This window comes from Bidens hawaiensis, unplaced genomic scaffold (genome assembly GCF_021521415.1).
Source record: "Bidens hawaiensis isolate Kalapana, Puna unplaced genomic scaffold, B.hawaiensis_p1.1 tig00062613_1, whole genome shotgun sequence".
NCBI lineage: Eukaryota > Viridiplantae > Streptophyta > Magnoliopsida > Asterales > Asteraceae > Bidens > Bidens hawaiensis.
In genome coordinates, this window is record NW_027501246.1 from 52,424 (window position 1) to 67,714 (window position 15,291).

Here is a 15,291-nt window from a genome sequence, read left to right on the forward strand (position 1 = left end):
TCAGATTACATGATTAATTCAGACCAATTAACAAAAATAAGCAAGCTTAAGTTCAAGCTTGATAATAGACAGGTTTTTAATCAGCCTAATAGTTTGCAAAGCCTAGTTTCAAAGGTTTTTTCAAGAAAAAATAAAATCCTTTACTGCTTTAATACTGAAGAATTTTCAGTAAACATAAAGGATACATCGGGAAAAGTATTTTTGCCACTCTTAACTAGAAGAGAGATAGCAAAAAGACTTTTGACTATTAAACCCGAATTAAGAAAATCAATGAACATGGTGCATATAGGAGCGATAAAAATCTTACTAAAAGCACAGTTCAGAGACGGAATTAATTTTCCTATAAAAATGGCTGTTGTTGATAATAGAATCATTAACAGACAAGATGCTCTCTTAGAGGCAGTACAAGGAAATTTAGCTTATAGTAAATTTATGTTTACTGTATACCCTAAATTTGCTTTACATTGAGATTCAAAAGATTTCGACAAAACTCTTAGTTTCATACATCTGTGCGAAAGAACTGATCTAATGGAACCAGGAAATAAAGTATTTACAATTAATTATCTAATATCGTATGCTATTACCAACAGTACTCATTCAATAGAGTATAAAGAAAAAGAGAGTATAACAATCGAAGATATATTCTCAGATATAGGAACAGTAAAAGAAAGTAAATTCACTGAACCTTCACAACTTCAAGAAAATTGGGCAATAAACATAGCTCGAGGTAAATAAATTTTAGAGTCTAGACCTAGACACAGTTTTTCTGGACACACTCTAAGAATTAGAGAACCAACTTCCACTTCTACAGGAGTACAATTAATACGATCTATGTCAGAAAGAATAGATAAGTATGGAGAAATTCTTAAAGAGGTTATAGGAATATAATGTCTTTAACGCCAATCATAGAAGCAGTTAAAGCTCTAGATGATGCAATTAACTTTGAAAAAAGTGAAATTCTGAGATACGAAGGCCGAATAAACCAAATTAGATATAACTTTATCTTACTGGATAACATAAAAGCTCAGAATATAAGATTCTTCAAACAAGAATTAGCTGCTGCTAAAAAGAAACTCTCTAAGCTTAAAGCGAGAAGAACTCTAATAACCACAACATGAGTTCTCTTCTAAAGTTAGAAGAATTAATTAGAGATTTAATTAATAAAGTAGAAAAATTATCCACCAATGAAAATCTAGAGACTATAGCCGCAAAGATTATTAAGGATGTCTCAGAAAAAATTGATAAAATAGAGGAAGCTAAGCCTCAAAAGATGGAACAACACACAAAAATCTTCAACGAACGAGGAAGATTTCAAAAATACTCTTTTAGTAACTTTAATGTAGGAAATCCGTCATTAGGAAGTTCTAAATGTCCAAATGCATTAAAATGGCCTTTTGGTACGAAAGAACCATAGAATATTAAAAAAAAATACAATTCTTTAAAAAGCTGATATGAAAGGACAACGTCCATGTGATAACCTTTTAAAAAGTAAGAAACCCATGTGAGATGTCTAAATTATTAAATTTAGAAATTGATCTACAAATACAAAAGTGTCACATAATTCAAAAATTCAGCATAATTCAGAATGACTGGAGTATGCATCCAGGTGACAAATTAAAAACTCTATCCGAGTTATTAAAGCAAAAGTTAAAACTTGAAAGAGAAATTCAAGAGCTTAACAAAACTAAAAAATGAGTTCTATCTCTCAAAAACTAGAACAAATATTTGATAACCAGCTAGAGACAGGCTCAGCTGAACAAATACATGAACTAGTCCAACTAATGTCACTAAGTGATAAAGAATGCGAACAAAAATTTGCGAAAAATAAAAGTCTTAGAGACAAATATTTTCCAGAAAAGGTTTTTACAGTAAAAGAACTTAAAATTGAAAAAGATACAACACCAGAACCTATAACTGAAGATGAAAATTCTTCTGAAGAATACACTCCTATGTACAATAGTAGAACAAATCGGGCCAGTACTAGTTATACTAGCCATAAAAAGAAAAATTTAGAATTTTCTATGCCTTATTACAAAGGTATACCAAATTCTAATAATGGAAGTTCAACCACAATTGACACCATTAAAATAGACTGTATCTTCGATCTTGAAAAAAGAAAAGAACTTATAGACAAATGGAATACTGAGATTAGTCTCATTATCCAATCCAATCCAGAAGAGTTCTCTAATGCTAAAGCAGTTTTATTATTAATAGAACATAAATCTTCCAGAATTATTCAAAATTTCATTAAAGGTACAACCTGTAATGAAAATATGAATGGTATGGACCTCTTTGATGAACTAATAAACGCCATGTATATGATGTTTTTAGGTCTTGATTTTCTTACAAATAAAGATCAAGAAAATCAAATATTGCTGGAAAAAGCAAGACAAAATCTTACAAAAGCACAATTATGTGATATATGTCTTTTAGATGATTTCACTTGCTTATTTGAGCAAAACTTGTACAAGTTAAGTACAGGTGAATATCATTCATAGATAGAAGCCTACTTAATGAAAATCAACATAGTAGGAGAAAAAGCCAAAGAAAGATAGAATAAAGAAAAGAATTATAGAATAAAGAAAAGAATTATTTTACTTTGCATTCCCTCGGATTTGCTACAAGAATTGTTAAAGAAGAAATAGCAGTCTATTGTGATTTCTCCAATAAACAAAAACAGTTAAAAAGATTTAACAAAAAATGTTGCAGTACTTTAATTGAAACATCTCAATTATCTTTTGGATGTGACTCACCCAAAGATAAAAAATACTTCAAAAAGAAATATAAAAGGAAATATAAAACAAAAAGAAGCATCTGGAAAATCAAGAAGAAAAAATTTACGCCAGGAAAATATTTTTCAAAAGAAAAACTAAAAATCTGTCCGCAAGGAAAGAAAAAATGCAGATGTTGGATATGTTCTGAAGAAGGACATTATTCCAACGAATGTCCTAACCGACAAAAATTCCCAGAAAAAACAAAGCTCATTTTAGAAGCTGAAGAAGAAGGATATTTTCCTTCTGAAAATATTTACAATAGGTATACTCAGGTATATTCATTAACAGTCAAATACGACTCTTCTGACAATTCTACTGACTCAGAATAACTACAACCCATAAGCGAGAAGAAAATGAATTAGGCAAATTACATTTTTGTCAAAATATTTTAAACAAGAGGAACTGGTCTATGCTAATATAACCAATCCCAACTCTATTTATATCAAAGGAAAAATTTTTCTAAAATGATATAAAACGATAACTTTACATTGCTATGTTGATACCGGAGCAAGCCTCTGTTTAGCAAGTAAATACGTTATCCCTGAAAAACTTTGAGAAAACACACCCAAGGACATTAAAGTAACAATAGCTAATGAAGAAACGATTAAACTAAACAAGGTTTGTAGAAATCTTATAGTTTACTTTTCAGGAGAACCATTTCCTATTCCTACCATTTATCAACAGGAATCAGGAATAGATTTACTCATTGGAAATAATTTCTGTCAGCTATATGGACCCTTTACACAATGGTTAGACAGAATATCTTTCCATCTTAATCAAGAAATGATTCTGATTAAGAAAATAACCAAAGCACTTCACGTTGGGAACCCTGATTTTCTTGAGTCAATGAAAAAAGATTCAAAAATAAAGCAAATACCTGGTACTAATATAACTCAAGAAGTTATAAAACCAGACGAAAAAGATTTTATAGAAATACCAAAATATCAAAAAATAGAAGCACTACTTGAAAAAGAATGCTCAGAAAATCCCATTGACCCAGAAAAATCCAAAAACTGGATGAAAGCGTCAATAAAATTAGTAGATCCTAAGACTGTAATCAGGGTAAAACCAATGAAATACAGTCCACAAGATAAAGAGGAGTTTAGCAAACAAATTAAAGAGTTACTTGAGCTAAAATTAATTGTTCCAAGTAAGTCACCTCATATGTCACCAGCGTTTCTAGTTGAAAATGAAGCTGAAAAAAGAAGAGGAAAAAAACGAATGGTCGTAAATTATAAAGCGGTTAATTCAGCAACAATAGGAGACAGTCATAATCTTCCTTGTATGCAAGAATTACTAACCCTCTTAAGAGGAAAAACCATATTTTCTAGCTTCGACTGTAAAAGTGGTTTCTGTCAGGTACTATTAGATGAAGAATCTCAGTTACTAACTGCATTTACATGTCCTGATGATCATTATCAATGGAAGGTAGTTCCTTTCGGATTAAAACAAGCACATAGTATATTTCAAAGACATATGCAGAATGCTTTAAGAGGATTAGAAGATTATTGTACCGTCTACGTAGACGATATCATAATATTTTCTAACTCTAAGGAACATCACTATTTTCATGTTTTATCTGTTTTAAAAACAATTGAAAAATATGGAATTATTTTGTCAAAAAAGAAAGCAAATCTTTTTAAAACAAATATAAACTTTTTAGGTCTTGAAATAGATCAAGGAACTCATTGTCCACAAAAACATATTTTGGAAAATTTACATAAATTTTCAAATACTTTAGAAGATAAAAAACATCTGCAAAGATTTCTTGGTGTTTTAATTTATGCCGAAAGCTACATTCCGAAGCTTACAGAGCTCAAAAAGCCGCTACATGTAAAATTAAAAAAGGATTATGTACGGGATTGGAAAGAAGCCGATACAGATTACATTAAAAAGATAAAGAAAAACTTAAAAAGTTTTCCTAGACTTTATCTTCCAAAAGAAGAAGACTCTCTTATAATTGAAACCGATGCCTCTAATGATTTTTGGGGTGGGGTCTTAAAGGCAAAAACAGCTGATAGAGAGGAAATTTGTAAATACACCTCTGAAAGTTTTAAACCAGCTGAAAGGAATTACCACAGTAATGAAAAAGAATTACTGGCGGTAAAAAACACCATTTCAAAGTTTCCTATTTATCTAACCTCTGTAAAATTTCTAGTCGGGACAAATAATAAAAACTTCACTTATTTCCTAAAAACAAAAATTTCAGGAGATAATAAGCAAGGACGCCTAGTCAGATGGCAGATGTGGTTTTCAAGATATTCCTTTAATATTAAACATCTTGAAGGACCAAAAAACGTGCTAGTAGATAGCTTGACACGTGACTTTCAAAATACGTAAGCAATGACGTAATCTTTTTTTATAAATAGAATGCGTCTCTTTCAAAAGTTCTTCACACCCTCATTTAGAAAAAGAATTGGGATGGAAGAAGAAAAAGAAAAAATCAAGGCCCTACACCTAAAAGAAAAATTTCTTCTAATAGAATTACGAGTTATGCAACAACAAATTGTGTTATACAATGATTTGCTTAACACCAAAACTGTAAATTCTGTACAGGAAGACGAAAGTCTAAAAACAGAATCTATTCCTTTACAAATGGCTAAAGGTAAAGAAAAATCAAGTCCGTTGATCCCTGATGCTTTGGGAAAAAGCATACATGAGCCACAATCATCTTCTAGTCCGGAAGCAAACGGCTCCGGTAAAGACAACTCAAATCCGTTTACAGCTGATAGTTTACCAAAAACTATTAAAACCACCTATGCTCAAAAGGTGACATCTCCAGGAAATCAAAATACAAGATTCTACGTCATTTTTTATGAAGACCACAGAGGAATTTATGCAGACTGGGCTATTGTCTCAAAATATGTTCAGAATACATCACCTCCCTACAAAAAATTCAGCTCCTTGTTACAAGCCCAACAAGAAGCCACGAGATTTTCTGCATAATTTGGAAGAAAAGAAATTCCATTAAGAATTTCTATCTTTCCTATACCTGTAGTAAAGACAACAAGAACCTCACCGGTTAACTTTTCAAACTCACCATTTGAAAAAAGATCAGAAAAAAGAATAGAGATTCAGAATAAAGAAATCGACCTAATAAGTTTGGACGAATTCCGATCAGTCTGGTCTAAAGCTAGGGCTCTTAGCCCAGACGACTTTGAAGTCGAAAATATATACACAGAAGACAAGACATCAAAAAGTCTATACAACTTCTGTCCAGGATCTGATCCTCATTTAGTTCTCTAGCATTTCTGCTGGACTAATTAAATATATATATCCTTCTGCTAATTTACAATAAATCAATTTATTCACAGAAGGCATGAAGAAGGCTATAAAAATCTTCAGAAAAAAGATTGCAGCAGCCAAAGATGCCAGCATCTATATTGAATGCACCTCTGCATTACCAGATTGGTATCAAGGAAAAAGCTTTTCTGTCTTACATTTATTAGAGGTTGGCTTAGCTAAAACAAGAAATGTCCAACCTTCCAAAGTCATGGAAGAAAAAGAAGATATCAGCAATTGGGTCTCCATTAGAGTTAATGGATATCTAAAAATCTTAAAGACTCTTCAGTAGATTAAAGTTGGAAGTTTTAAGAAAATTAACTACTGCAGCTAAAACTGCATAATTACTAGTTACAGTGGAACCCCCCCCCCCCCCGCCTGTTCATGAAAAACATGCAATAGAGACCATTGAGCAACGAATCGCTTTCAATCAACTTGATGTAGGTCCGGCCACTAAAAAATTATTGTGTCAAGAACTAGCACGCCTAATAGAAAATCATGCATGTGAAGAGTACAGAGAAAGTGACATCCTCTCAAACGAGATAATGGAGGTTACACATGAATTGGACCCTACACATAGGTTCATTGATTAAAAGCAAGCATGTGAAAAAAGCAGGCAAAACGACAACCTCTCAGTCGAACAATGGAGGACACGTAATTAGGACTCTACATGGGTTCAATTATGAAGATAATTACATAAGTACTTACGTAAACAAAAAGAACTTTACGTTCATTGTTTGCTATATAATGTGAGGATTGTAAGGGATAGAGCATCGAATACTCTCCCAAAAATTTAATTTCCTTGTAATCCTAGCTATGTGTGATTAAGCTCCCCTTTAGGGGAAAATGATGTAAATATCTAAAAGTTCTTCCTTCTGGAATAACAGTTATGAAATAAAATATTCCTTTTTATCAACATCTCTGAGTCTTGTTATGAAACCTGGAGTCCTGGAGTCATTTTTATTTCCGTCAAGGCAGGAGGCCATAGGAAGGTAATGACTGGATTGGTCACTCGTCACAAAGGTTCAGAGACAATGGAAATCTAAGGTATATCTATCTCATAACTGTTATACTTCAATTATTTTACTCATTTTTCCTTAAAACAAAAAACTATAATCTTTAAAATAAATTGCAAAAATCATGAAAACAAGATATCCGCGCAGCCCCTCAGGTGAAGGACAAAACGACCTAACTTAATCGATTTAGTGAATTCAGGTTTAATTGCAAATGAAATGAAACCACAGGGACGAAAATCGCAAATTTAAAACTATTTGACTAAAACCGCAAATTTGAACAAACCGCGTATGATAGTTGCATCGTTTGTGTATCATTTTGATTGAAAGTAATGTAATTTGATTTGGTTTTATGTTATAAGTTAATGTAATATGCCCCCACATCATCAAACAAACACATCAATGTCCGTATGTTATTAAACAACATAAATAGATGCATGTTGTCATATATTATTAGTTTATTACGACTACTACTATTCAGACGCAGACTCTGAACGTACTTTTTCATAGAGCCGATAAATCAACGTGGACCTCGACATTTGAATCTCCCTTCCCAAAACCGAGATAACATCCTTCACCGTGATAGTACGTGGAATGCTACCACTCTTTACCAATTCTTGATTCCTAGTCGGTTTCCTTATCACCGGGCCTGTTTGTTAACGAGTGCACGATCCAAATTAATTTCATAAACTAACTTAAATAATATGGGCATCTTAGTTAATATTTACTAACCAGGATTAGCAGTGACAGCACTAGAAGTCATCCTCTCAGTATCTGGATTATCCTTTGAAGTTCTCTCGGTACTTGACTGGGCCAGCTCAGGCCCAACATCTATACTGGGCTGGGAAGTAGATCCTGTATCGGTCCCACCTTCACGCTTCTGGCGGTTCTGCTCTGCCATTAGCTGCCATTTTGAGAGCATGTCGTCTCCTCCTACAGCCGCCCGTGCAGCAACATTGGCAGCTGTGGTTCTCATCTTATCATCTTCCTCTTTGTTTACCTTCAATTCTCACATATATAAACATTATTATAATTTTATTTTAAAAATTTACAAAATGGTTTCTTTTTGTACCTTGAGTGATTTCCCGCGACCATCTTCACCATCACCACTACCTTCAGGCTGCATTTACAAATGATGTCAAACTTTTAAAACTTTATTTATATTATTATTAAGTATTAACATTAAAGTTAATTACACATACGGTTGTGATTTCAAGTCAAGTCTATATGAAATGACCAAAATACCCATGAACATTATAAAACAAAAAATTATAGAGCGGGCTTGCCTCGTCAGCTCTTTGGAGTTTTTCTGCATCGGCCTGTTTTTTCTCCCATTCTTCCCGGGCTTTTTGATTCATTGACATTATTTGTTTTCTAACATCGGAAGTGACTACTGTCTGGTGCCTCGGCTTCTCAATATCCACCCGCTATAAAAAAACGTAATATTCGTAACTGTGTTTATGAGACTTGTGGTTTGCAAACGATTGACCGCAAACTAATTACCTGTTTTGATAGTCGGATCAAGTTGCTAATCAGTCCTCGCATTCTTTCCTCTACACACTGCATACCAAATTGCATTAGCATTTAAAGCTGTATAATTTCATAAAAATAGCTTATAAAACAAGATAACTTGAAGCTCACCAATGACAAGCATCGTTCCACATCATTGCTTCGGTTCTTTACACCACATTTAGTCACTACAAAACTCAAATTTGTAAGACACGTTCGGTTAATCATATAGTATTATAAGAGAAAGATATTATTAACAAGTCTTAACTGATTTCGGCTAATTTCTTCTGAAGTGGAGTTTTCTGCAAAATCAGCCTTTCTTCTTCTTCTTGAACAACCTTTCTAGAAGCTTCTGAAACCCGACTATCCTCTTTAGATCCAGAAAATAACTGTTCTTCCTCTTCCTAGAAGACCAAAATCATCACTGAATGAGTTAACTGGTTTTCATGAAACACATGTCGTGATAAGGAAGAACACATACCCTGAGATTCACTCCACTGACAGCTGTCACGTCATTAAGCTGCTCAATACTTTGATCCGAAAACGCTCCCGACACTTTTTGCTTCTTACTGATGTGTACCCAAAAAAAGAGCAAAGTCAAAATTATAATTTGCAAGCAATAAGCATGAAACAAACCAAACATTCGGTGTACCGTCCATGAACCGTTCCAAAGGAAGTTCGTTTGTGTTTGTTTATTTAATCAACGAAAGAACATGCACAAAAAACTTTTTGTTCATTTAGTTAAACGAACGAACATGAACACATGTCGTTCGTTCATTTATGTTTCGTGAACATTCATTCACTTATGTGCATGAACATTCATTCATTTATGTTCGAGAACACTCGTTTACGTCCATTCATTTAAATTTGTTTACATTCTATAATGTTCATTAGTTTATGTTTAATTAAGTCCGTTAGTTAATATATTCCATCAAAAAATTTAGGCACGTTACAATTTAGTCAAGTTTAATATCTTTTTTTATATCGTTAACAAATAACAAGCATATATGAACATGAGCGCGTTAACTTTCTTAGCAAATATAAACAAGAAAACCTTGTTCATTTAATCGTTCATGCTAGATCGTTTGTACGGTTAAAGTTAACCAAATGAACAGGCACATGCTCTGTTCGTGTTCATTTACAAGCCTAATAATTTGAAGAAAAAAAATGTTGACTAAAAAACTCAGACTACCTTAGTGAAGAAATAGGTGTTTCTGATGGTTTTTTCTGACCAACAGTTGGCTTTTTTGGTGGAGTCTTTGCATTACTTCCAGATGCCAATGAAGAGTTTCCAGCAGACTGTATTAAAAAAACTTAACCTCTAAACAAACCAATCAAATATTTGAAAAAACAGATGAAATAGATGCAGTTTTAGCCCCTGTGGTTTGACCCATATAACCCTTTCAGTCAAAAACTTAACATCAACTGATCAAATATTTGAAAAGGGTAAACAGATTAAATAAATATGGTTTAAGTCTACTGGTTTGACTCAGAACCCATTTAGTCCATTAGTTTAAAGTTGACTTTTTTAATCCAACAGTTTCATTTTTGTATCTATTAAAGTCCAGCCCACTAACCCCAATACTCCTGAGTCCTGGATACTTGTTAATCAAAACCATAAAATCCGTGGGACCCTCTTAAAAAGAATTGATACGACAAAGAAACTATTGGACTAAAAAAGTCGAATTTAAACTAAATGACCAAAAGCTTTATTTGGGTCAGACCGTCAGACCACAACTCCACAAGGACTAAACCGTATTTAACTCCAAAGCAATAATGAAATAATATATTACCGCATTCTGGCGTTCCAGTTGTGCGGTAATAGACATAACCTCTGGCTTATTCATAGACGATGAAAACCCAGGCCTTGATGACATCATCTCAAAACTTTCATCCTTTGATGATTCAATCTGACCCTGTGGTGCTGACATCTGGGATTTATGTGGGTCATACATCTGATCCACCGGCTCTTGTTTTGCATAGCCCATTGATGGCATCATACTCTGATCTTTATGCATTGACTGTTGCCAGTGGGTTGAATTACCTGTGAAATGAGCAAGACCTCCACTGTGCATCCGTTTCATGTCGTTAAACGTGTTTGGAACCGGGCCTTGCCGCATTTGTAAATCATGGGCCTGCTGTTTAAAGGGCTGTGCGGGCATGTTCACGTTTGGACTAGAATAGTTACCAGGGGTATTCCCGTAATTCGGAAAAGATTGTTGTGGAAAGGGCATGTGTTGTTGATGTTGTTTCCCCAGTCCCTGCATTGGGAACTGGTCCCGCTCTTGCTTAATAGGATTAACATTAGAAGGTTTATGGATTGTTTGTACTCCGTGTGAATCTGATTGGTGATCTAATAACCGTTGCTTTTGAGCATTATTATCCATTGGTAAACCACTCGGTTTAGCAGTAACCTGAACAGGTTAATTAAAATTTGTTAAATGTATTTTCCATTATCCTTATATAAGCAAAAACATGGCATATCTATGGTCTATCTAGAAACAAAACATTATACTACATCTCTTCGTGTAAGAATTCACACGAACAGGGCTTGCTCGTGTTCATCTGTTAAACTGTAGCCTAACGAACGAACAAACATGAACATTTAAACGAACGAATTTTCTTGTTCAGGTTCGTTCGTTAGTTAAGAAAAGGAAAGGGCGCACGCTCATTTGTTTAAATTTAGCTGAACAAACACAAACACCTAAACAAACGGATTTTCTTGTAAGTGTCCATTCGTTAAGAAAAGGAACATGTTCACTTTCGTTAATGTTCGATCGTTAATTTTCAAAATGGACGGTTCCCAAATATAAACCAACACGAGTTAAAAACAAGCATGAACATCAAAACAAAAATATAAAATACCATCATCATACATTTCAAAATTACACAAATACATCCGAATAAGTTTTTAATATATAATAATCAAATTGATTTCGAATTAATATTAGAAATAAATAATTTGAGTGAATATTTAAATGAATGAACAAATATAAACAAACATGAGCGAAAGTAAAAAAGCACACATAAATGAACGTACATAACAAATATTCCATAACAGACGTGAAAACCTAAAAAGATGAAAAGTTTTTTTTCCCTTACCTGCCCCTGCTGTAATTTATAGACTGTCATCTTAAGCATATGATCTCCTACAAGACTTCGCATGTGCCGAACAAATTCTTCCTTATTAATATTATTGCTCTGAGAATAACATACACATTTAGCATAATTATGAGTTCATAAAACATATAACACAATTAACATTTTAAAAAATTACTATACCCTTAATCGAACATATAGGCCCTGAAGTTGCATAGCTCTATCTTTATCAAGTTGTGGTTCTATAACCGGTAACAACAGTGCAAAAGGAACCTGCTTTCCAGCTGGCTTATTCGCTGCTTGCTGATTACTCATTCTTTGCATCCTTTGCATTTGAGCTTCATCTTCTTGAGTCTGTGTTATAGTTTGAGCAGAATTTTTATCAGCATTTTGCGTATTGGTAGCTTGAGGTACATGAACATTATGCTGGTCAGGTTGCTTTAGTGACGGTTCCTCTTGGGGTTTGCTTGGTTGACTTACATCACGCGAGGTGTCATTTGGTGGATGTTGAGGTTCTAAACTGGATCCATATCGGTTTATCTCCATTGCAGATGATTGTTGTTGCTCTTGTGTCTGGGGTTTAACTTCCTCTTCACGTTTCGAAGATTGCCATTGTTGGAATACTTGGCTTGGAGTATGACTGGGTCCTTGAGATAAAGCTACAATATTCAAAAATAGGGGTGAGCAATAATGATTTTAAATCGGTTTTTGAAAGAAAACCCTAAATTGATGGCGTTGCATGCATCGTAGCAGTTTAGCACATCATGTGATTGACACATAATGCAAAATCGTCGCAATATTATCGCGTCATGACCGCATCATGGCACGCAATTTAAAACCAAGCCTCAGTTAACTGAAATTAACCGAACCATTCATATTTTCATATATTTCTAGCTTTTATACCTCTTGTTCATGTGTTTCATGTTTTATACCACCATTTAATGTATTCATACCTCCACTTCATATATTTATATTGTATTTCTAAGTAGATATTTTTGCCCAAGTTTGATTTTGGTTATTAACCGAACCGACTAACCAAAAACCTAACGGTTAATTCGGCTGACGCTAACAACCGAGGAGCTAAACCGTGCACACCCCTAATAAAATATGATGGTCGATAGTTACAACTACATCAATAACATATTAGCATGTACAAGTTAATATCTTTCATATGAATATTAATTTAAACCTAATACTATACTTGAAATTAATTTACATATTCCCAAAATAAAGTAGAAATGAATTTAAAAAAAAAAAAACCCTAATTTCAACATGTAACTAAAATTGCATCCCTTTGTACATAAAAAGTTGAAGAATTTTGAATCGTTGAATACCGATGCCAGTATATGTGGTAGCAGGAGGTTGAGGTGTTGAAGTATTATTTCATGTATTTCTAGGTAAAAACTTCAGCCAAGTTAGATTCTGGTTATTAACCGAAAACCAAAAAGTAACCAAATAAACCGAAGCGACTAACCGAAAACCAATTGGTTAATAAATAACATATTAACATGTACAAGTTAACATCTTTCAAATATATATCCCTATAAACCTACTTCCATACTTCAAACTAATTGCCACAGTCCCAAAATAAAGTAAAAAAAAACCTAATTTCAACATGTAACTAAAATTGCATCACTTTGTACATAAAAAGCCGAAGAGTTTTGAATCGTTAAATACTGATGGCGGTATCTGGCGTAGCGGGAGGTTGAGGTGTTGAAGTATTATTTCATGTACTTCTAGGTAAAAATTTCAGCCCAAGTTTGATTTTGGTTATTAATTGAAAACCAAAAACTAACCAAATAAACCGAACCGACTAACCGAAAACCAATATTAGTTAATAAATAACCAAATAAAACATATTAACATGTGCAAGTTAACATCTTTCAAATCAATATCCATATAAACCTACTTCTAAACTTAAAACTAATTGCCATAGACCCAAAATAAAGTAAACGCAAAAACCCTAATTTCAACATGTAACTAAAATTGCATCACTTTGTACATAAAAAATTGAAGAGTTTTGAATCGTTAAATACCAGTGGCAGTGTCAGTACTAGCAGGAGGCTGAGGTGTTGAAGTAGTAGTATTATTATTATTGTTATTATTATTTTTATTATTATTATCGCCTTCAATATCCCGATTTAGGGCAGCAGTGAATGCCTCAACGTCTGCACCTGAATGCATGGTTTCATCCTGTGGAAGTGAAATTGAGGTGTAAATACACAAACGCATCAAAGATTTAACACCAATTAGCACATGATTCAATTGAATTGAATTGAATTAGAGTGTATATAATAATATAGAACCTCGTCTTCCTCAAGGAACTTGACTATAGAAGGATCCATCGGATGATTTGGATAGATATTAAAGGCAAATTACGCTGACGAGTTATTGATTTCTGCTTCGATTCAAATCAAACAGAGGATCAATGTATTGTATGACATAATTGAAACACACGAATACTTGTGGGAATATATAATATGGGTATTGGCCCATACAGTTCCGGGTTTAGTAACCGGGTCTTGTTAGTTAACCATGTTTAACCGATTAGGGTAGGGCCAGGTATGGTATCAGTTTTTTTTTTCTTTTTAGGAACGACTACTTTCTTTTGTGTTAAGTTCGAGTGCAAATGAGCCGGCTCGTTTAACTTACACAGAGCTCAAGCTCGGCTCGTTTCGAGCTCTATTTTCAAAGCTCGAGCTTGGCTCGTTAATGGATTTTGAAGCTCGGCTCGGGCTCGGCACATTTACTATTGATCATTTATTTTTTATATAATTATAATTGATTTTATATTTTTTTTTCTATTATAGTTTTATGTATAAAATAATATATATTATTTAGTTATTTTTATTTATTTTTTCATAACATTATACATATTAATTAATAGTTATTAAATATATATTTAAAAAAAATATATAAATGACAGGCTCATTTAGGCTCGCGAGCCGGTTCGAGCTCGATAAGTAAAGCTAAAGCTCGCTTATTAAACGAGCTTATTTTTAGGCTCGAGCTCAGGCTCGGGCTCGATGAAGCTCAGCTCGATCGAGCTTTTTAACGAGCCGATCTCGAGTAGCTCGGCTCCTTTGCACCCCTAGTGTTAAGCCATCTCACTCTCTAAATTTTATAGAGCCTGGTTGTTTATTCTGGTTAGATTATGTTGTCTTAACCGGACCTACGTTGGTTTTCAGAGTTTAGCATGAATTTTCCCTTAGGAAACCATTGCGGCTGTCATGTGACAATCATTGTGTCACCACAAGAGCATAACTATCCGGCGTAACACACAATGGGACGAAAACCCGAGTGAACTCGGGGTTTGAACTGACAGCCTTTGCACAAGGTCTAACTGAAGTCCCTCATCGTCAATATTCATTCAAAGTGACACAAGTGAGAATCAAACTTGAGTCTCCATTGTGACACAAGCCTCCTATCACTAGGCCACAAGTGAGGGATGTATAGTATCGGTTTTAAAACTGTTTTTAATTCTTCTTTACAAAGAAAATTACATTTGATCTTAAAATAAAGAACTAAAATATATTAACTTAAAATATTGTCGGGTACAAAAACATTTCAGGATGATATGAAAAGTTGAAAACCACAGGTGTGTTTATTTAACG

The 15,291-nt window shown here is 33.7% G+C and overlaps 1 protein-coding gene across 1 annotated transcript; it reads right to left on the reverse strand.

The window, feature by feature from the left end:
• Positions 1–7,531: 7,531 nt before the first annotated feature.
• Positions 7,532–14,034, reverse strand: LOC143603756 (transcription initiation factor TFIID subunit 4b-like). Its single transcript, XM_077080464.1, has 14 exons — positions 13,984–14,034; positions 13,714–13,870; positions 11,861–12,336; positions 11,681–11,779; positions 10,372–10,992; positions 9,771–9,877; positions 9,060–9,147; positions 8,847–8,982; positions 8,711–8,766; positions 8,573–8,629; positions 8,356–8,496; positions 8,142–8,189; positions 7,802–8,069; positions 7,532–7,718 (listed from the first exon to the last, which is right to left on the reverse strand). Exons 1-14 carry the CDS (start codon positions 14,020–14,022, stop codon positions 7,543–7,545), a joined length of 2,469 nt encoding a protein of 822 aa, XP_076936579.1. The 5' UTR covers positions 14,023–14,034; the 3' UTR covers positions 7,532–7,542.
• Between the last annotated feature and the right edge of the window lie 1,257 nt (positions 14,035–15,291).